The 23,813-nt window shown below is 39.7% G+C and overlaps 1 protein-coding gene across 22 annotated transcripts in view; it reads left to right on the top strand.

The window, feature by feature from the left end:
• The window catches only part of MEIS2 (Meis homeobox 2), a 212,543-nt gene that overhangs the window by 44,489 nt on the left and 144,241 nt on the right, over positions 1–23,813 (top strand). For all 22 annotated transcript variants that reach the window (XM_077938691.1, XM_015141832.3, XM_015141825.3 and 19 more), the window contains exon 8: positions 21,279–21,424. In XM_077938691.1, coding sequence (XP_077794817.1) covers positions 21,279–21,424 — 146 coding nt within the window. The remainder of the gene's footprint in view (positions 1–21,278; positions 21,425–23,813) is intronic.

Here is a 23,813-nt window from a genome sequence, read left to right as displayed (position 1 = left end):
TACTGCTCAGGGAGTTGCAGCTTTATAAAATGGGGGAAAAATGTAGTTTGTATGAATTGTTCTTTACCTTGGTTTGGGTTCAGAATGGCAGCTGCACTCCGACTTTGTGTGTGACAGCACAAAGGCCAGCAAAACTGAAAAGCAAGTCAGCAAGTAGAGAGACAAAAGCAACGATCAGCTAATACAGCTCCACATGGCCTGACTAATTTATGAGAAAAAAACTGTTCTGTTCATTGGATCAGCACTCTGAGGAGGCAGGTGGAATTGTAGGAAGTTTTCATTGACTCTCCCGAGCAACTAAGGACGCCACGAGAGATTCTTCTCAGTTTGAACTTTATCAGGGTCTACGCTTAATCAATAGAGTATTGGAAAAAGAATTAATTACTAAAGCAGAATAAAACAGCTGCATTTTAAACTAAGGATCCATCAATTCAGTAATCTTTCAGTTACAGGCTAGGTGCCGTGAGGATTTGACTCCATGTAATGAGGAACCCGGGGAGTTTCCTCATGAACAGGCTGGGAATTCACATTAGCCTGTTTCAGCTATTTGTCATTAGTACAACGCGTTTCTCCTCTCCTGCATTACAATTTGTATCTTATGTACTGTGGAACCCACGAAATTCCCACATTCATGGGAGGGAGGGCCTTAGGGCGGAAATCATTGTCACCCTGAGAAAGAGTCTTTAACCTAGCTCGGCCTCTTTATTCTGGAAGCTGCCGCGGGAGCGGTTCGGAGCTGGACCCTGCTCCATTGTGCCCAGGGTGGGGGTCAGGGCCCCCGCCTGTTGAAGACACACCGGTTTGAACCCAGCCTGGAAATGTTTCATCTATAATTTCCATAATGGTGGATTTCAAGGAGGGCTGAGGAGGGTTATGGGAGATGAATTAGGTTTTTAGTGAGCTCATTAGGAAGCCAAACAGAGTTGAGACACAAGGCGGTGAGCGGGACTGTAATCAGTTCTGCTCGCTTTGTTCCCTGCCTTCGGGACATGTTTCGAAAACTTTCTGGCGGGGGCTGAGGAGCCGGTGCTCAGGCGAAGCTGCCGTCCTGGTGGCTGACTTGTTGATTTGTAAACCTCTTAATTCATTTTTTTTGTTCAATTTAATCTTTTCTTTCTGAAGGAAAATTAGTTGAATGTTAGCCCTCTTTGCACTATTCACCTCTTAAATTATGCTCATTTTGAAGAGCTTGTTATGCCTGAATAAACATGAAATGACTTGGCATTTTCCCATCAGAGGCACACCCATTTTAACACCATGTATTTACCATTCCTGGAAATGTCTCATTAACTTCTGAAAATCTGCGAGCATGATATTTTGGGCTACTGTAACACACCTCTTGGCAGTCACAGAAGGCAGTTTGGTTAATGCCTCATAATATCCATTTTTATTCTCAACATGAAGAAAGACTCTCTATAGAAAATTGATGCAGTTTGCTCTGCTAATTTTCATGCTCATTCCAATTAATTTAACATGACCCAGATTTTCTTCCTCGGGCTCATCCTGACTAATTAGTAAAGCAACACCTAGAACAAGTTATGTTTAATAACATTGAGGAACACTAGTTGTGAGTGATTTTGATGCTAATAAAGATATTCACTGATGGGACAGATATTTTATGTCAATTATGGTATGTAATTTAGAAGTCCCAATGTGCTGCTTGGAGTATGGAAAGGCTAGCAAATCACTACGGGAGATAATAGTGTTTTTAAGACTTCCGCAGCACCTAAATAACCACTGGGACCAATTACTTTATTTTTTGTGGTAGAACTAGCAGGATTGTTAACTGATTCCATGGTAATGAAAGGGGTGGAGCTGTTGCATTACAAACCTGACCCATATTCACCAGGGCCGAGCTTTCAGTACTTAGTGAACCTTAGCGAGAAAAGAAAAGCAATCAGGGGCATCAGAAAGCAGCATTTGTTCAAGGAGAAGGAGTGGTTTCTCCACCTCTGTGGTTGGCGTTCTTTTATCACATTTTTGTCAGTGAGATGAATCAATCTTACTGCATACAGCAAGGTTGAAGGTGGTGGTGGCTGTGGCAGTGGTGGAAGGTTTCCAAAGTCGAGTAATGTTGTTTAATGTTGAGAGCTCTCCACATTCTCATGAGGAAAACAGTTGAAAGTGAGGCTCTAGGAAGTGGGGGGAAAAAAACCACACACACAGGGAAGAATTATATTTATTACATTTTTAACAAGTATTTCACCAGTGCCTATGATGTGCTAGGCACCGTTCTATGTGCTAGGAGTGAGGAGAGATGGGAAAAACCCAGTGCCTGTCCCCAGGATGCTTACGTTCATAGTCAATGTAAATTTCCTATTGTCTTAAGTTGATCGTCCTCAAAATCTTGGCATGAATTACTCAATAGGGTATAGAAATGTTATGAGGTTTTATAGGAGAATGGGAAATTCCGGACTGATGGACTCTGAAGTCTCAGAGATAGCCATCACAGGATGCAGTCAATTGATGTGAACCCTGTTTCTGCCACTGTTACCTGTAAGACCTTGGGCAAATTGCTCCACATCTCTAAGCTTTAGTTTCTTCATGTGGAAGATGTCAACCCTCATAGAATGATGAGAATTAAACAAAGGAATTCATATAAAGTGTTTAGCAGAGTGTCTGAAATAGAGTAAGTGCTCAATAAATATTATTTTGTATTAATGCTGTCGTTATTGTAGAAAACACTTAGAGTGAAAATTTCTCCAGGGGCATATAATAGAATGTAAGCTAATCATTTCTCAATGCTAATTACTGTCGTTGAAATTTGAAATTAGAATTGACAGGAATACTTCCTTTTTCTAAATATCACCAACAGGCTTCTTTCTACATCCCGCTTTAAAAACACACAAAGTTATGCTGGGCACGGTGGCTCAGCCTATAATCTTAGCACTTTGAGGCTGAGACAGGAGGATCACTTGAGCTCACAAGTTGGAGACAAGCCTGGGCAACATAGGGAGATGCCATCGCTACAGAAACGTTTTAAAAATCAGCTGGGTGTGGTGGCACATGCTTATAGTACCAGTTATTCAGGGGGCTGAGGTGGGAGGATCGCTTGAGCCTGGGAAGTTGAGGCTGTGGGGAGCTGTGATCATTCCACTGCAGTCCAGCCTGGGCAACAGAGACCCTGTCTCAAAAAACAAAACAAAACAAAAAACAGTTAAAAACATGCAGTCTGCCCACCTCCTGATTTTTCATTGGCAAGTTTTCTACGTGTAAAATCAGTGACCTCTCATAGGTCGGGGCTTCCATTCTTAGAATTTATTTCTACTTTATCTTTTTCGTCTGGTCAATATGGAAAGAGAATATAATTGAAGGAGTTTGTGGGAGTGAGGCTAGACATAAAAAACAAGCAAATTGAAAAACAGAAAAAGCAAAAGAAAAGCCTTATTACAATTGCTAGTAAAGCTGGAAATAACGCTTTATGGAATTGCCATTTTGGTAGATCAAAAATGGTCAAATATTAGTGATTTCAGCTGGTTCAGCCTAATACTATCCTACACCATAAGTAATGGAAAGTGCTACAAGCAAGGCAAGACGTTAGGAAAACATTAACCTCACTTGCTTTATCTATTAAATGGGGACAATAGTCTACGCCCCTGTACTTGGTTGTGGTAATCCATAATTGAAAAGAATTGAGAGCTGAAAAACTATTATATAGATATGAGGTATTTTTATCCAAGATCACATGTTTCAAAGTTTAGAATGTGAGTCTCACAATAACTAGTTCACTAGTCATCTTCCTATTATGTCTTGTGGTTGATGTGTAGAGGATATCAACTTCATCTCCCACCAGAATAATATGTCAACTACAGAAAAACTAGATATCTTAGTGGAACTTCTATAGATTTTAAAATATATTTTCAAAATGAAAAAGTTCTCTAGGTTATGTAGTTGTTTTCACATGTTTGGTCATGTAAATAATATAACACTTTTGGGAACTCCAAATTTGCTTTGGAATCTTTGAACCTTCACACACAGTATGACTCACAATATAAATAGTTGAGGAAGTCATTACCAACTTTAGTAGATGTGCATGAGGTAAATCGGACAGTTACGTTTTAACTGTGCCAAGACCCTCTGTTAGGAAGAGTTTGACAGCCATGAAGTGAAGTTGGCCCCTCTCCAGTGATTACTGACTGGTGGTAGAAATTGTGTTCTACTGGGTCAGCGATGAATTCCTCACTCAAATGGTGTCGAGTCAGCCAGTTTTTAATTTGTTATCTTCTCAAGAGTGCATTCGCCGACTTTATCACTGAGAAGAATGACTCCCTAGCCTAGTGTGATCAAGATCCGGAAATTTGCTGTATCAGCATATTAAGGTTGGACTGCTATTTGATTGGTAGCTCTTAGATCTGATCTTACAGCAAAGACGTTACTTCTGTCATAGGCTGGTTTACCACAGGTACATGAATAAACCCACTGAGAAAGCAAACCCCTTCCTTTCTTTCCTGGGAAAAGGTTGAACAACTTTTCCTCTCAAACAAAAACCTTTACAGTTCCTGTTGTATTAGCTAACAGGGTCTGAATAAAGCCATATTGGTGCCCTTCGAGTTGTCTTTCTTCATGACAGACAATGGGGATATGTCGTGGCAAACTAATAATTACATGGCTTTCAGCTCCTCACCTTTCTAGGAGAAAAAGATGGATGGCAATCAGGTATGAAAATGTTTCCCACTTAGTAGTAGCACACCTGACCCTTTGCTTTTGTGCCGTTTGAGATATGAGTTGTGGAAGAATAAGGAAGACATTTGTATAAAGCAAATGTATTTTTCAACCAGTGGTGACTCTCTTTTCATTTTTCTTATGTGAATGGGAAAGAAGGAAGGAAAAAGAGAATGAAATGGAACTAACCTTTATTGATTATCTAATATGTGCCAAATGTCACACATCTCAAAAGTCAGATGGATCACTCGACCATAATTGGCCAATAGTAAGTGACTACTTATCCAGGTTCAAAGCCTTAAGGCATTGTTTGCCCTGCCTCTCACCTACCCTTTAAAAATATGAGTTCCATTTCTGTATGGGAATAGAGTCTGTGTGGTGAGTAGAGAGCATGAACTTGAGTTCAGGATTTAGAATTCAAGACCCAGCTGCATTATCAACTAGACACATGACTTTAGGCGAGTTTCTTAACCTGTCCAGCTTCAGTTTCTGCTTATATTAAATAGGCATTACAATACCAAACTCTGAACTGTCCTGTGGTTGAGATAAAGCCTGCCGAAACTGGCATGTAGTAGACGCTCCACAAATGTTACTTCTGTTTCATCTTTATATGGTGGATTCAGGGGTTTATCTGAAGGCATGGAGCTGGCTGGCAAGGGCTAATGTTATTTCTATATTTTCCATTAATTCTTCATCTTGAGAGTACTCAGTCTTTCATGAATGATGTGGTTTTCCTCTGAAATTGTCTAAGATCTCCAGTGTGGTGTGAGATCTTCTTTTACTTAGTAGGAATGGGTTAAGACTGAATTTCCTGAAAGTTTTAAAAAGTAATTTATTAAGAATTACTTTTATTACCTTTCAAGTTATTATCGGTATTTTATTTTTTTGCAACTTGGATAGTTCTTCGTTAACCATATATCTTATAATGAGATTTGAACAATGGAGATATTTTTTGGTAAAATCTGCAAAGTGCGTTCTGACTACTCACCTTACATCTTTATGAAGTTAAAGAAAATTGTATCAGTCAACACATTCATAAATATCATGTTGAGCTTCTCCTCACAGCTTCTTTCAAGAGCTGCCCCAAATCATTCAGAACTTTGCTGCAATTACTGGGAGAATTCCCACTCCAGCATCTCTGTATTGAATGCTATACTTTCCACCAAAATGTGTTTTATGCCAAATAACAGGTTTTTGATGATTTAACTATGATTTGCTTATTATTTTTATGAACTTTATTGAGGTATAATTTACATACAAAAATTGCACCCATTTAAAGTATACAATTTAATAAGTTTTGGCAGTTGTATACACTTATGAGACCAGCACCATAATCATGATACTACACCATTCCATCATTACCCCAAAATTTCCTTATACCCCTTTTAATCACTCCCTCCCTCTATATGTGTCCTCAAGTAACCACTGATCTGCTTTTGGTCATTATGTATAAGTTTGCATTTTCTACAGTTTAATATATTTGAAATCATACAGTGTGTGACCTTTTGTGTGTGGCTTTCTCCATTTAGCATGATTTCAAAATGTACCACGCTGGGTGTATCAGTAGTTTATTCCTTTCTATTGCTGAGTAGTATTTCAGTATGTGGATATACCACAGTTTGTTTATCCATTCAGACTGGTTCGTTTTAAGAAAAGAAATAACTAACATTTATTGATGCACCTTTGCTATTTCAGGTACTGCATGAGGCTAGATGTTGTGTATGAAGTCCTTAACTTTGTTAATAAGTATAAAGCATTGGGTACAAAGTGGAGACACAATAAGTAATAGCTCTTTCTCATGATTTCATTTAATTTTGTATGGTTAACCTGTCAGGTATATGTAATTTTTCCCATTTCACAGATGAGGAAATTGAGGTTCAGAGGGTTAATCTCTTGACTGAAGTCATACTCAACCAATAAGGAATAGATCTGGGGCTGGTCCAAGTGCAGTGGTGTTTACAACTAATTGATTAAAACCAGTCACAGGTTTCTTCATTTCTTCTTCACTCACACTCTTTCACTTTGACTAGTCTTAAAAAATATAAATAAGAAGCCAGGCGCGGTGGCTCACGCCTGTAATCCCAGCACCTTGGGAGGCTGAAGTGGGTGGATCTACCGAAGTCGGGAGTTCGAGACCAACATGGAGAAACCCCATCTGTACTAAAAATACAAAATTAGCCGGGTGTGGTGGCACATGCCTGTAATCCCAGCTACTCGGGAGGCTGAGGCAGGAGAATCCCTTGAACCTGGGAGTCAAAGGTTGCGGTGAGCCGAGGTCAAGCCATTGCACTGCAGCCTGGGCAACAAGAGCGAAACTCCATCTCAAAAAAAACCCCAAATATATATATATATATATATGAACTAGATCTGAAAATTCAACACAAGATCTGTTTCATTCCAAAACTTGTGCTTCTTCCATCACATCGCCATTTCCCCCCATGAGTATGTTCTTCTGTGTCTATGTGAGGAGGAAGTGGAGAGGCAGGGTGGAGGGACAAGGACTGCATCGGAAGCCAGTCTCCAGTGTACAAACAAAGTAGTACAGCTGCCCACAGAAATAGAAAAATATCAGATATTTAGAAAAGTATGTAGGATACTCTTCCAAATGTAGGGCCCCTATTGTTTATTGTCTGTTTCAATAAAGTTGCTTCTTCCATGGAGTGTATCTTACAAGTTAATGCCTTTGAAATTTATGACACGTCAACTCTATGGCCAATTTACAACTCTTAGAGACAAACATTCTAGATAGTTTCTGTTTCCAAATTTTAGATATAAACCCACAAGGCATAAAAGCGTATTCCAAGAAATAAGAGAGCCCTCCATCCATTCCTTCAATAAAAGCCCAGGCACAAACTATACCCATAACTTATACAAAGTTTTAAGAATATGAGAAAAAGAGATATGGTTTTTTACTTGAAGAAGCTTTCATTAATTGGGTAGAAATGTAGTCGTGGGGTGTGTGTGTGTGTATCTGTTTGTGGAAGTATTCTGGAGTTCTGAGTGTTAATGTAAGCCTTGGAAGAGCAAATATTTGGGCTAGGGTTCTGCTGTGATGCAATAGAATTGAGAGTGGAGAAGGATTAATTTTAGTATGAAAGTCAATATATATTCTATAATGCCTATCTTTGTAATATAAACAGCATAATATCTATCTCAAATGTTTTCGAGTACATATGTTTGTCCACAGGCAGGGTGCTAAGACAATATTAGTAAGTGGCCTTGAAATCACATTGTTTTGAAGTAATTCAGAAAAGATTATGGATACTTTTCAAGTTCAACTACTAGGCTTTTATATTTCTTCCAGCATGCTTGTTTGTAGTGGGAGGTCAAAATCTGTTTTTGCTTTTTTTTTTTTTAAAAAAAAAGGCCAGGTGCTATAATCCCAGCACTTTGGGAGGCCGAGGTGCATGAATTGCCTCAGCTCAGGAGTTCAAAACCAGCATGACCAACATGGTAAAGCCCCATCTGTACTAAAAATACAAAAAATTAGCCAGGCATGGTGGTACACACCTGTAGTCCCAACTACTCGGGAGGCTGAGGCACAAGACTCGCTTGAACCCAGGAGGCAGAGGTTGCAATGAGTTGAGATTGAGCCACTGCCCTCCAGCCTTGAGACTCTGTCTCCAAAAAAGCAAAAACAAAAACACAACTTTATTGAGACATAATTCACATACTACGCAATTCGTCCCTAAAATCTTATAATTCAGTGGTTTTAATATATTCACAAAGTTGTTCAATCATCAACAGAGCCAATTTTAGGACATTTTCATCACCCCCAAAGAAACCTCACACCCATCATTTCCATTTTCCACGTACTTTATAGGGCCTCAGGGTCTGCTGTTCTTTACTGAATAGGCTATATGAATGATGATAAACTTGTGCTATCTTAGATTATTCTTATTAAGTAGCCACATTATTTGTTTCTCTAGGGCTATTAATGTATATGTAGCAGATATTCGTTTGCATTCTATTACAAAACATATCTGCTTGGTCTCAAATAATGACACTACATTTATTTAAAGCAATCATCATAAATGGAATATCTGAATGCATCATTGCTACCTTTAAAGTGCTAGCAATTTAATTTATAAGCTTCTTAAACAAAAATTCAAAGTTTGATTAGGAAACTCTATTGTATAAAAATATTATTTGAAAAAAATGTTCAAAATATAGTTTTCTAATAGTTAACAGATGTCTTCCAAATTTGATGTGCTAATGGTTTAAAAAGTCTTCACCTAAAACCAGTTATCAACTCCATAATACTATTGTTCATTTTTTCTATAGGTAACTATCACTAGCTTCCTAAAAACTTCGTAAAGGGCATGTTGATATGTATCTCTAGCTAGTTATCTTAGTTAACATTATTATTATAGAGATGGCTATCTTTTAAGATAAAGAGTTATTATGGGATTTTTTTGCACTATTTAACAATGCCAGTTTCAAAGTTGCACTTTTATTAAAATATTCTTTTGTTTTCATTTTACAATAGCTGGCAAAGTGGAAGAAATATTCAAAACATATTTTTTGTTGTTCTGCTCTTTGAAATGATATCTGCTGATATAAATTCACAGAGCAATACCATCTTAAGAATTAAGATTGCTCAACCATTTTATGTTATAAAAATATATTGTCTTATTTTTGTTTTAGATAGCAAATTTGATAATGAAGTAAAAACTCTTAAAAATGGAATGAAATAATTTCTGTTACAGATAGAACTTTGCTTTTTTGTTATTTCTTGCAACAAATTTTATTATTGGTAATTATTTAGTTGACATTTAATGTTTCATTTAATATTAAAGTATGATAAAAGAGACAATAAGTTAGAAAATCCTTTAGTTATTATTGATCTACACTAAAACATATAATATAGGTTTAATGTAGTTAATACATTCTTGGAAGCAGACTAATTATATGCTAGTTTTAGTTTAAAATGTTAAAAATGTGTTTTATATAAATGGCCTTTTGTAGGAAATTCTTTTTGCAAATATAAAGGCCATATCTTTACTTGAAAGACCTGTGGATTCGGAGATGTTAGCCAGCCATCTTTACTAAAACACTTCACAACGCTAAAAATAGTCCACTTCAGTTAAATATGGATATTTTAAAAAAGAAAATCCCAGTTAGACTGCAACAGAAGGACATTTTGTGTGACAATATTTTGCATGATTAAAAATTTAAACAGAATAACAGCTATTTATATTTACAGTTACATGAGAGTAATTACTAAAGCAGACAAAATACTTAGAGCATAATTTAATAATGTTTTCCTCTAGCAAAGGTGCCAAAATTGTTATTTGCATAATTTTCACAATTTGTACGGAAACATAGCTAAGTGAAATTGGGAAGACACATTTCTCCGACCACCTTTTTTCTTCTGTAGGAGATGTGGGAATGAGACTCATATATCATAACAACTCATTTTTGTATACTTTTCCATAAAAACCATGACCCTTGTGTCAAACTATTAGGTGAAAGAGATGGGATCCATTCATACTTTCTCTTTTAGGGTCTTTATTTCAATGGCCAGCCTCAGCCCAACTTCAAGGCTCCTAATTATAACATTTACCGGTTCAAAGATTAACCTCCTGAGAGGGGCATTCTGGGCTCTTGGTAACTTGATCAGGTTGGTCTTCTCTTGGTCTCTCTCTCTTTCTGGTTCTTTGTATCACAGGAGGGAAATGATGGTATCTGGCACATTCCTAGGATGACTTGAAGATAGCAGCCTTCTGTGTTTAGGGCTGAAAGATTGTGAACTCTGTTAGCTGAAATGCCACTCTAGGGAGGTGAACAGAACATTAAAAAAGCCTTAGCTGTAGGTAGTGTAGTGCAAGTAGAGTCAAATTTGAGAGCTGGGACTTGAGTGGACATTTGTCCCTGCTTTCTACCTTAATAAAATCTGAGTGTTAACTGTGGAAAGGGGCATTTGAGAGATCACTAAAAATGAATCATTAGAGTGCCCAGAAGAGCTTTATTATGATGTACTGTGAATAACTTCAGAACATACTCTGTACTTTTATATGTGCTTATCAGGTAACTGAGTAACAAGTACATTCTTTTATCCTGCACCACAGAGATTAAGCAATCTGCTGAATTATAATGGCAGAGGAATATGCTTTTCTACTAGAGTCAGTCAGTATCCTTTAGAGAATTCAATGGGAGACTTAGGAGAATAGATATCCTTTCTTAAAATATTTTAAAATTGGTAAGCTATATATATATCTATTTCAAATGACAATGAATTATATATATATATATATTATTTTTTTTTTAATGAGAATAACCACATTTAGTGAAGAATAGGCTAAAAGTGTTGGAAGCTTTCATTCTCTTCTGCTATAAAGGATTAGAGTGTTCCAGTCAATAAACAAAGCCATTTTATGGTTCCTAACGGGTAAATTGAGGGGACTGATTTGGTCAAGGACCAGTATGAGGATGTTTCTGTTCAACAGTTAACAGGATTCAACATGATATGGAAAATACAGGCGTGCAAAACTATACTACGACACTCACATTGCCAGCTAAAGCCTAAAACACAGCCACATTTACATATGTGTCCATCTGTCTGTTTTTACACTTTATTTTTCCAACCAGTGGGTGAAGTGGTTTTCATCCAAGCTGCAGTCTGAATTTTTTTTTTCACCCACCACTTTCCATTATATCATATAGATGCATATTTTAAAGTGCATGTTATTTGTCTCTGGACGCACATTTGCACAGCCTTGGCTGGGTTTTCCTTTCTCTTCTGGAAGGTTAGCTCATCTCTGCAGGCCTGTCTGCTTTGCAGCTGCCTGTACCAGCCAGGTTGTCTCAGGATCCCTGAGTTAGTGAACAGTTTGTTGCCTTCTCCAGGTTGTAGAAATCTCCCATCACAGGGCAGAGTGGAGCTGCAGCGGCCACAGTCTGGGCTGGCCAAGCCAGTGAGAATGGAAGTGCTTTCGGTCTCTTCAGTGGAGAGCCTGCGTAAATCCTGTGTAAATAGAGGGAGGATAACAAAGAATGAGCCCCTGCAGCTCTGAGCATTTGGAGCCATTTGGGGCTGAATTTGCTAAATGCTGCTTATACCGCCTGAAAAGTTGAAGAGAAAGGAGCATAAAATCCCCTCTTTTTTTCCCTTTCTGCTCATACCCCGGGGGGAGGGTGTTCAGGACCAGGGAAGCCTGAGGTAAGCCGATGAAGACTTGTTTTTTCAGTGCTCTTTTGAGTGTGAAAAAGGTGGCCTGGGTCACTGTCCTCTCTTTAATGTCGGAAAACCCACACAGTTAGTAAATGTTGCCTGTAAACGAAAGCATTTCATCTCTTCTGCTTCCCTCCATGCTAGTGGGCCATGAACTAGTCACTTGAAAAATCACAGAAAAATTTCACTTTAACATGTCCAGACAGTTAAGCACAGCAGGAGAGTAAAAGAGATCAGTAATTAGCAGGTCTCACTGCTGGCCCCTCATCCTCCCCATGTTTCTGGGTCTACAGCCCCCTCCCCCCAGCTGATCTGATGTGGAAAAAAGGTAAATTGCATGTAGAAAAAAAATTTACTTTGCTGATGGTTTTTAGAAAGCAAGTTTTGCAAGGCTGTATTCTAAAGCAGAATTAGGCAAAAGCTTCTTCTTCTTCTTCTTTTTTTTTTTAAATCTCATTTGAAATCCTGATGCAGGTTTCTCAGTGGGATGCCCTAAATTAAACCCCTGGAAGGTAGTCCCTGACAACCGCTGAAAGAAAATACCTTTTGGCTCTTAGTATGGTGTAATCCTGTTTTCAAAGTACTATATTTAAGAGGAAAAAGGCGTAAAGAAGTGATGACGGAAAATTAGTCTATAAAAATACTGTGTTGCAGTTCCATTACTACATTATTCTTCATTTTTAACTGTAATGTTTCTGAATAACCCAAACAAGCTGGGTAGTGGGCAGTCCCCTCTCTCCTAGCACTCTCTCTTCCATGTTGGCATAGGGCAGAGTTGAGATGGAGCACCATTTTTATAAGCAGTATATGACGTGTGTCTCACATCTTCTCTGCGTATATGCGCAGAGTGAAACACTGGGTGGGATATAACCTAGTGTCCATAGGGCAGGGAGAGTGGAGGGAGGGAACCTAAGGCTTGGTGACTACTAGAAGCCAGGGGATCTCTTTCCTGAGCACTTTCTTCAAAGCAGGTTTGTTCTCCTCAGGTTCTAATTAATATATCTAGAGGCTTTTGCTATCAATCTGTGCATTTCACTAGCATTTGAGTGTTTACTCTTTCTCAGGGCTTGGGAATCAGAAATGCAAAAGCTCACAGACAGACAAACTAGTAAAAGCTCACAGACAGACAAACTAGTAAACAGATAAAGTGCAAGAAGAAAAGTAAATAACAAAGGTAAGAGCAAACTGCTGAAGAAGTAGGGAGCATAGTACACTAGCTCTGTTAATGGCAGCTGGGGAAAGCTTTATGAAGGAGATTCCTTTTTCTCTGAGTTTTAAAGGTTGAATAGGAGTTTGCTAGTAAAGAAGAATGGGAAAGGAGGAAGGAAAAATGAAGAGAAAGGGCATTCAAGGCCAATAGGAAGGATTACAGGTATGGAATCTTGAAAGATCCCTTGGTTCAGAAAAGTCTTTAAAATTCAGCAGATGTTTCTGCTTCAAAATCATATTTAACTTGAGCTTTAGATCCACAGGAAATAATCATAAGCCTGTAGATAAAGGGTAGGCTCATACTGGATATACTCATCTGTGTAAAAATTATGAGACGCTTGTTTCTTGGTTCATATTTAATTTTAAATGTACTGTCATCCAGTGTCTCTCTGGGACATAAATGTGAACATACAGGGCCTCTCTCTTGGCATTTATTTCCTTAGCCAGTGAGGGCAAATCCAGAATTTAGCTTCACCCTTCACATCTTCTTCTCCCAGCAGCTTGAGGAGAGGAATGTAGAGGAGGTGAGCATGGGCTTTGGAGGACAAGTGCTACTCTGCCACTTTCTGTGTGGCCTTTGACAAGTTATCTAATCTCTTTGAGTCTCAGTTTTCTTATCTGTACAATGGAGATGATAGTAGTTATTTTATTCGTTTGTTGTGAAGATTAAATAACGACTGGAACATTACAAGTGCCCAATGGAAGTTACTTGTGGTAATGATCATAATGAAAGTGACAACAGTGTGGATGAAGAAGAGATGGGCCAGGCGCGGTGGCTCATGCCTGTAATACCAACACTTTGGGAGACCGAGGTGAGCAGATCACGAGGTCAAGAGATGGTGACCATCCTGGCCAACATGGTGAAACCTCGTCTCTACTAAAAATACAAAAATTAACAGGGTGTGGTGGTGGGCGCCTGTATTCTTAGCTACTCGGGAGGCTGAAGCAGGAGAATCGCTTGAACCAGGGAGGTGGAGGTTGCAGTGAGCCGAGATTGCATCACTGCACTCCAGCCTGGCAACAGCGCGAGACTCTATCTCAAAAAAAAAAAAAAAAAAAAAAAGAGAGAACGGTGTTCTAGAGAGAGAACTGGTACTGAAAACTCCTATAAACTATAGAAATTTGCATATGTATATGTATATATGTATCTGACTATAGGCAAAAACATTACGTTCATCTACAAATATATTTCAATAATTGTGCACAAATCGATGAAGCATTTTAAACAGTGACAATTTAATTTATATAAATTTAGGTTTAAAATGGCATATAACACATATAAATATCTTTATATTCATAAATATACCTACTTCCTGGCAATGGGTTGTCTGCAAGATATCAATATTGGTATCTGTCTACCTATATTTGTGTATGTATAAAATTAGCGAACTTACATTGTGCAAAATTAAAATGTTAGTGAATATGGTAAATTTCTGTTGCTACAAAAAGAGACAGAAAAAAGGTCTTGTTCCTCCAGATGAGTTATCATTCTTTATTTACTTAACATATATTTTGTATGAACATATTTAACGATTAAACCTGGTCTAGAACCAGGGAGAAATGTGACAATTAAATAATGTACCGCAAGTTCCCTAAAAAAAGTACAAGTACTGTTAACCCAATACATATTAATTTGTTTTATTTCTCTGAAGAGACAAGGCTGAGAAGTCAGTTTTAGGTATTCGTTTGACAGTGTGCCAAATGTCACAGAAACATTGTTCTATCTTTTAAAAAGTGACTTTAAAGGATGTGAATATACCATTGTAATCCCAGTTCTATGAAATGTTTAACTGTACTGTACAGTGAGGACATCAAAGTCCATGAGATCCTACTTCATGGACAGTAGGCTTCAAATATTGGTAGCATCTCTGGGTTCTGAGGGTCAGTCCAGTGCTGTCCATGTCAGAGTCTTCACTTGGACTGTGTTAAACCAGTTATGAAACTTCTGGGTCTCAAGAACTCTTGCTGTACTGAATATAATTAAAGCTCTTGTAGGAACTGGCTGACTTCTGGAGAAGAGTTTGCACGTTTCTATTTGAAGCCAACTTGGACCAGGTCTACCTCAGTCCCAACCCCAGGGCCCCAGAACTAATCTGTTCTCTGTTCTTAGACCTTTTCCTGTAGAATCAAACATTGTTTGGATCTGCCATTGATAACAGTGTTCAGACAAGGTGATGCTTTGAAAAGTAAAAGATAATTGACAATGTTAATGTGAGAATACCAGTGGCGGTAGCACTGACTTGAAGTTGCCATGCCTGGACTCCAGTTTGTCCTTGAGGATGTGTAGCTGTGGCATCTTGGGCAAGGATTTAATCTCCTGGCTTCAGTTTCCTCAATGGTAAATGTCAGTTTTGGCGGGGATGGGGTAAGTGGAGGAAGATGGACTAGGACTGTCTTGGTTGTTGCACTGTTTTTCTGATAGGACGAGGAGAAAGAAGGCCACATCTCTGTGGTATCAGACTCATCATAGCACATCGTCATTGCTTTTATCATTTTTTCATTCCAAATCATGTGCTTGATATTCAAAATATCGATAGATTGTTGGTTAAATGGAATAAAGTAACATGCCAAACAATGAAGTAGCATCTTTTTGCCTGGATGGTTGATTTTTTTTTCCTTTCTTTTTGAGATAGGGTCTCACTCTGCTGCCCAGGCGAGAGTACAGTGGTGTAATCACTGCCCACTGCAGCCTCGAACTCTTGGGATCAAGCCGTCCTCCCACCCCAAGCTGCGGTGTTCACCACCATGCCTGGCTCATTTTTTGTAGAGAGAGGGTCTCACTATGTTGCCCAGGTTGGTCTCAAATTCCCGAGCTCTAGCAATCCTCCCAAACAGGCCTCCCAAAGTGCTGGGATTACAGGCATGAGCCACCATGCCAAGCCTGCCTAGGTAGTTTTGTTGTTGTTGTTGTTGTTGTTGTTGTTGTTGTTGTTTTGAGACAGAGTCTCGCTCTGTCTCCTAGGCTGGAGTGCAGTGGCGCGATCTCTGCTCACGGCAACCTCTGTCGCCTCCCGGGTTCGCACCATTCTCCTGCCTCAGCCTCCAGAGAGGCTGGGACTACAGGCGCCTGCCACCGCACCCAGCTAATTTTTTTTTTGTATTTTTAGTAGAGACGGGGTTTCACCGTTGTTCGCCAGGGTGCTCTAGATCGCCTGAACTTGTCATCCACCCACCTCGGCCTCCCAAAGTGCTGGGATTACAGGCGTGAGCCACCGCGCCCGGCCTAGGTAGTTTTTATGACCATGAATTTTATGAATGAGAATTTTCTTTTCTTTTTTTAAATCTTTTTTTAAAAATCTTTTCGTAATCCTAGGTGAAGACCTGGGATTACAGGTGTGCACCACTACATTTGACTGATTTTTGTATTTTTTGTAGAGACGGGGTTTCACTTATATTGCCCAGGCTGGTCTCGAACTCCTGGGCTCAGGTAATTCACCTACCTCAGCCTCCCAAATTGTTGGGATTACAGGTGTGAGCCACGGCACCCAGTCTTGATAGAATTTAGTATCAATCATCTGAGGATCCTCTCACAGTGTGCCGATGTCCTTCCTTGATTCAGTGGATACCCAGCTATGCATATGGGTACTTGCCTGCACCCAGATGCCGATGGTATCCCAGGATTTAACTTCCTGCAGTTAGACACTCTCATTATTGCTCTTTTAAGTAGGTGTGTGCTGGAGCTACCCACCAGAGCAGTGTCCTGCTCTGAGCATAATCTGCTCAGCTAAGGAAAGCATGTGTGACTTCCTTGAGAGCATAGGTATAAATCCAGCTAGAGATGCTCTCAAAATGCTTCAGTCTTAAGACAGGAGGAGGACCCAGGGATTAGATTCAGGCCTTCAGACAACAACAAAGGAGGACAGCAAACCAAGGGGATGCTCTCTGTGCTTTATGGCAGTGGTCCTCGAGCTGGAGTGGGCATGAGACCCCCTTGCAGGGATTATTAACAGGGCCCCGCTCCTAGAGTTTCAGATTCAGTGGGTCTCAGCTAAGACTGAGAATTTGCATTTCTCACAATTTTTCAGCTAGTGCCAATGCAAAGAGCCAATGTTCTATAGCTTCTTTCTCTCTGTTTAACACTTACTACCAGAAGACTAGGATGGGGATTTAGAACACAGTGAATAAGGCCCAGGCCAGATTGCAGTTACTCACCATGACCGCTAACCTCATTCATGGGAGTAAAGTAGAATTTTAACTACCTACCTCTTCCTGAGGCTGCATCTCATTTCTATTTAGATAATCTAGTCAGTGGCTTCCCAAAGCCAGTTTAAAGCACCAGTGCTATGCTGATTGCCTAAGCAAACACGAGGAATTGTCGAAATTACAAATTCCTTTTGCCAGCCCTAGGACATTTTGAATCAGTAGGTCTGGGATGAGGCCTGGGGACCTGTGTTTTTAACAATCTCCTCTGATCATTTAATCCACTTCCGACTTATCTGTCCACAGGCCTTGAGTCTTCCTTTCCATGGTCACACACAATATGTTTCACTAATGCACATTTATTTACCCAAAACTTAGACTATGCCCTTGGTCAAGGGATTAGCAACCTTTCAAAAGGAGCATGCCCAGTATTTCTTTATGTAGCTCTTCATCATCAGAGGCGTCAGTGCTGGTGGAATGGCCTTTGGTTTAGCTCTGCAGAAAAGCCCTGTGGGTACTGAGCTCTTCAAAGAAGCTCTGTTCCCGGCATGTTTAGAAGTTACTGTGTGCACACAGGTAACTCACTCAGCTGTTCCAAAGGAACAAGACCTTCACCCTTTAGATATATAATGTGTACAGTTGCCCCACCATGGGGGTTGGTAAAAAGTGGGGAGGGCACTTGCAAAAGCTCATTGATAAGCTCAGTCATTTACTCACCCAACTGACAATCACTGGTTATCTGCTCTGAGTCAGGCATGGAGGTATCTTCTCATAATCAAAAGATAAGCCATAAACAGTTCCTGCCCTCAAGGATTCCACAATTTTGAATCCTAACTTCAGATGCTATCTCCTTACCTCATTTGGCACGTGCATTTGTGCTGGTATACATACCTTTTTCCAGCACATAAACTCATTTGGCACATGTGCCAAGGATTGCCAACTATCTTATACACACAACCACACACACACACACACACACAGCCTTAAAAGAAAAAAACACCAATATCCATGTTGAGTTACTAACTCTAGCATCAGCTGCAACATTTTATTTTAGGTTGCAGTTCACACAGTTGTCTTTCAAAAATTTTCTTTATGCTGTTGTTGGTTCTCTGTGCTGGAGTTGGTCCACAGTCCACTGGAGGAAAAAACAATTGTGTTTATTGTTGTGTTTGGGAGAGGAAAATTCCTCTTTTTATAGAGGTATAAACATATATTAGTTTAAAATTTTGTGTCTAGTATCTAGTCATTAATACAAAACTAGACACATTATTGTTTATAATTATTTGTTACACTGGATCTAAATTCAAATATTTTACATTTATATACAACGGGTTGCTTTATATTAAAATTTATGTGATACTCCTGTCTTGTCCAGTTTAAGTCAGTCATCAAAGGATGCTCAATCTAGCTATATTTTTTTTTTGAGCTACATATAGTGAATCATATAGTTTGAAGGTGTTACCAGCCCTCTTTGCTTTTAAGAAAGAAAAAATGCGCTATGGAAATGCTGTCTCTCATTTTTAAGGTCATTGATTGGGTTAAAAAGGCAAATGAGTTTTTTCGTTGAACTTCCTTCAATTAAGCCATTAACCTTTTAAAATAAGTGCATTCAAAAATCTATCAAAAAAAGCTAAATGAGATTTTAACAAAATCCTGACAATTTCAGCTTAAACATATACACAGAAACCATATGTGCTTAGAAAGAAATATATACACACAGGCATTGTTTACAGAGTGTGTTTTTATATTTGGAAGACATTGAAGGAAGAGCTATTCCATACATACATTATCTGAAATGTACATTCAGATAGCCTACATAGATTTCATATTAACAGACAAAGATATCTTTATCCATGGTAGGTAGACAGACAGACTGACTGACTTCAAACTTGCACTTGCAGTGTGGATTTTTTTCCCTCATCTCCGGGTACTGCTTTTCAAAATCGCCTCAGGCTACAGAACAGCACCTCAGATCCCCAAGGCCCACTGCCTGGCTCCTAATAGCCACTCTCCACCTGTGTCACATGAACAGCTGATGAGATCGCGCCAGTGTCTGTATTTTGGAGAGCACATCCACCCAGGTTAAAATGCTAGGGTTGCCAAGGAGCAGTCAGAAGCCATTAGTGTGGGTGAGAATTTGCCTTGCAGCAGTTCCTTGGCATGGTGGAAAGCGTGTGCACGTGTCCCTGCATGAGCTTGGGTGTGCTTGTATGTGTGTGTGTCTCCTTGTCCAGGCGACACCCTGGTGTACATGGGTGTGCAGGGAGGATGCCAGATGAAAACTAGACTCTGTATATCCAGTATAGAAAGAGTCAAACGCCTTTTGTTTCGCTGTCTACTGATTCGTTCTTTGACTATATGGGGTCCCCCCCTTTTATTTTTATCATAACAGAAGGCAAAGAAAAAGAGAACAGCAACTTCGGGGTCATGCTCTAGTGTTTGGGCAGATGGAAGGGAGCTGCTTTGCCTTGGGGCAGGGTGGTTGTAATGAAGTGGCCTGTCAGTCTGTAAATAGTGAGGGTCATCTCTTCCATGTGATGGAGGGGATCGCATTGCAGTGAAAATGGAAATGTCAATAAAATTAATCTGCCAGCTCTTTGCTGTGGCTTTTCTGCTTCTCTGGTCAAAGAAGGTTGAGGGTTTCTTGGCAAGAAAGGAAAAGAACAGGTACAGGGAAGCCCACAGAGCAGACCCAGAAGTTAGAAGGCAAGTGGCCCAGTGGGCGGGATGGCTGTGCTGTAGCACAGTCCGAGAGGAGGGAGCACGTCTGGGAAGGAGCTGGTGGCTCTCTAGTATTCCTCAGAAAGCTACAGAGCATCCAGCTCAGGCTACATTGAGCACAGAGTTTATTGTTTTAGGCTTTCTTGGACAAGGTTTTTACTTAGCATGGGATTTATGGCATTTACTGCTAATGAATGTCTATTCTTAAATTACAAAAACCCCCATCTCAGTGCAATTCCCAGATGTCCTTCCAGGACCCTGGCTTCTTAAACACCAGCAGGGAGCATAAACTCTCCACTTCTCTGTTTTCCTCTTTCGTGTGGCTTCAGGCTAATGATGTGCAAGGAAAACACAGCCATCTAGAAAGCCCCAGTGCTGTCCCCGTATTCTTCATTTATTTTGCATTTGATTATGCCACAAGTCGGATCTTGTTTCTTTCCTTTTTTTAAAGTTATTAGTTCAAATATTAATGTAGGGATATGGCATATATTGCTGCTCTTGATTGATGCCTTCCCCAAAACAGGAAGACGTGCTCGTATGAATTTTAAGAAAGTAGGGGTCCTGCAATGCCTTGCCAGAAGAGTTTTTCAGATACATAATTTAGATGCCCTCCAGGCAGGCTTTCAAGGCATTTTTGCCGGAGGGCAAGAAAAAATAACTATGACTGTTAAAAGTAAATGATTTTTGCTAATGCACAATTAATGCCAGAGAAAAGCACAGAAGAGAAAGATGTTGATAGAAACTTCTGATTAAGTGAGCACCGTACCTTGATGTGTATCTTTTTTTTTTTCCATGATAATGATCAGTGGTGCAGAGAGCTAAAAAGTTTTCATGTCATGCAAATGCCGAGTGCAGGGTCATATGAGAAGTGCGCGAATGTGCGTGCTTAGGAGGTGACAGCTCTAGGAGGGGCAGAGCAGGCAGTGCGTTATGTGCAATGAACAGTGACACAGTTACTGTCACCTATGCAGGCAGCCTAGAATATATAGACTACAGAACATTTAACTTGATTACCCTACAGTATGTGTTCACTCTGGGCATGGGGATGCGTTTCCACTGAATGGGTTTTCTGATGGCGTTTTCCCACATTGGATTCCATAATTGACAAAGAGCTACTGCACTGTGTCAAGTGCACAATTATAATTGAATTAATGATATGGGCAAGTGTGAGACACACAAAATTAACATTTGAAGAGGCCTGGTTTAATTTTGTCTTTTACATATTTGTGTCTCCAATTATACTTTAATGAAAGAGAATATACCCGCTTAATGGATTTCTTTCAACAAGCTTAGCTGAGCTCATCATTAGCTGCACTTGTGGTTGGCACCCTTGCGATGTTTTCTCTAATGTATTTTTATTTCTTTCTACTAGGGGATGGTTTAGACAACAGTGTAGCTTCACCTGGTACAGGTGACGATGATGATCCGGATAAGGACAAAAAACGCCAGAAGAAAAGAGGCATTTTCCCCAAAGTAGCAACAAATATCATGAGAGCATGGCTCTTCCAGCATCTCACAGTAAGTCAAGATGAAAGAGAAAAAAAAATAGTGTTTGTTGTTTTGCTAGCAAGTTATACGGTCTCACACAGATTTTTTTTTAAACTAAGGTGCCTATTTTCTTATTCTTGAAATCTGATGACTAACAGAGTAGTTAAGTTTTTTTTTTTTTAAATCAACGATTACCATCCAAAGAACACCCTCTAGAAAGTAGCAGGTTTTTAAGAAGCCGGGAATGGACTTTATTTAAAATGATCTAAGACCCTAAACAGCATATATAAGTAAATTTGTTATTTATGCTAAAAGTGTGAGAGCAACTTCAGATAATGCAAAGCAACCAAGGGAAATGGCTGTAAGGAGCTTACAAATCCATAAACATTGCTGATTACACTATTAACGAAAGCCGTCTCCTCTAGGAGGCAAAAAAAAAAAAAAAAAAAAAAAGCACCTTGCCACGTGCATGTCCAAGCTCACAGTATCAGGTGCAGCTTTAATTGCTGAAGCAGTTTACAAATATATCATGTATTTATATGACAAATTCAGAAGGGTTATAGGTGCTATAATGCCTTTGTTTGCAAGGTGGACATTAAAGATTCTTTTTTAGCTGCTCAAGTCCATTATCTTAAAAGCTAACCATATTCACTTCTGGAAACGGTTTTACTATGTGCAACATTTTAAAAGTAACAATTTAGCTTTATCTTCCTGTTTGCGATCCTTGTATGTGTGGATACATACTGTTGACTCTAAGACTCTCATGACCAAAAAAATACAATATGTTTTTACAGAGAAACTAGGCATGCTTATATTTTACTGTTCATTTGGAAATTCTGGGAAACCAGTAAAAATTTCAGAGGATGCTTCTTGCTATAATATTGTTTTCAGGCCATTCATTTAGGCTAATACTTAAAAATAGAGTAACACATTGAAAGCTGAAGGTCTTCTTTGATTATCCAACTTGTGTGTTGCCATGCTGAATGACATTAGTTACAGTGTCATGGGTCCAGGACAAGGTTCCACTTTTATTTATGGTGGTGGTGGCTGATCTGCTCTTCTTGCAGAGCTGCAAAGGGCAAGGGGTGGAGCGGTGGTGGGGAGGGAAAAGTGATAGATTCACATTCCTAAATCGGCCATTTTGATGTAAGGACATTAGTAGCAAACTAAGGTGTATCGATCCGGCCTGTGGTGTCAGGATTAGCTGGGAGAACCAACGAGGCTGCCGTGGTAGTGGTTATTCTTGCCTTGCAGCTATGGCCATTTCAAAGGTCAGGGCCCTGTACTGACTCGGCTCAGAGGAATTAGACAGAACATGCGGTCTCTGGGCTGATTACTTAACCAAAGACAAAATAATGAGTCCTAAGCAAATACTGACTAATTGAAAGGGCTGTAAATCCATTACATATTGGTCAGGGATAATCAGGAGTATTTAATCACTTTTATCTATTCAGGAGCACTGAAGCTGCAACAGCAAAGCCCTGAACCTTGCCATGTGGTTATTATTCTCATCATTATCAAAATTACTTCACAGCTGTTCTTTGCTACATCACCTCAGCTGGAGATTTACTAACCTGTAAAATGTTTTTAATTTGGAAGTCGAGTGAGTGTGAGGGGAGGGGTTTCTCATTTTTAAATGAAGGTTGGTTTGGTTAGAGTAGCAACTAAGAAAGGCAGTGTAGCTGCGGATGACAGGCCAGCTGCCTTCTCCTGACCAGTTCACCTGTTTGGTTCGCTCCCTCTGTCTTCCTCCATGCTTGGTCTTTCTTGGTCGAAAATAAACACTTCAACAGCTGCTTTCCAAGCAAACAGCTACGTGTGTTTTCAACCTCTCTGTCATCAAAACCCATGTCAGAGAACAGTAGAACCTTAGAGAATGCAGCTGCTCCGTTTATAGATGAGGAAACAGACCCAGAAAGGGGAGTTACTAGCTGAAGGTCAAGCTGAGACAAGGACCCAAGCCTTCCAAGCCGCCGACTCTGCGATTTTTCCACATTACAATGACTTTGCCAAAATGACGATCACCTTTACCAGTTGCATAGAGATCTCACAGTCTCCACCATCAATACGCTCAGTCACAGGGGAGAAATACGGAGAAGGCAAGTGCTGTTTTCTTTTCTTGTTTTGAAAGCTCCGTGCTACCCCAACCTTTCCAAATATAGAAAGCCTTACACCTGTGTTTCATGAGTCGAATCTCACGTGGGGAGTGTCAGCAGCCCTTGATGCCTTATCTCCCACCTCCCTGGCCAGGACAGAACCCAGCATGCACCATGGCCACAGACTGAGAGTTGTGGGTGGCCGGTTATTTCTGGGCACTTGTTGTAACTCTGCTGTGCTGCGAACCAACGGTAAGGGCTTGTACTCACCTCGAGAGTGCTTTCATCTGGTTGAATGTATGCAAGGCTTTGTGCAGAATTCT

This window comes from Macaca mulatta, chromosome 7, assembly GCF_049350105.2.
Source record: "Macaca mulatta isolate MMU2019108-1 chromosome 7, T2T-MMU8v2.0, whole genome shotgun sequence".
NCBI lineage: Eukaryota > Metazoa > Chordata > Mammalia > Primates > Cercopithecidae > Macaca > Macaca mulatta.
The sequence above is the reverse complement of the archived record's forward strand: the minus strand, read 5'-3'. Positions and strand labels throughout refer to the sequence as shown.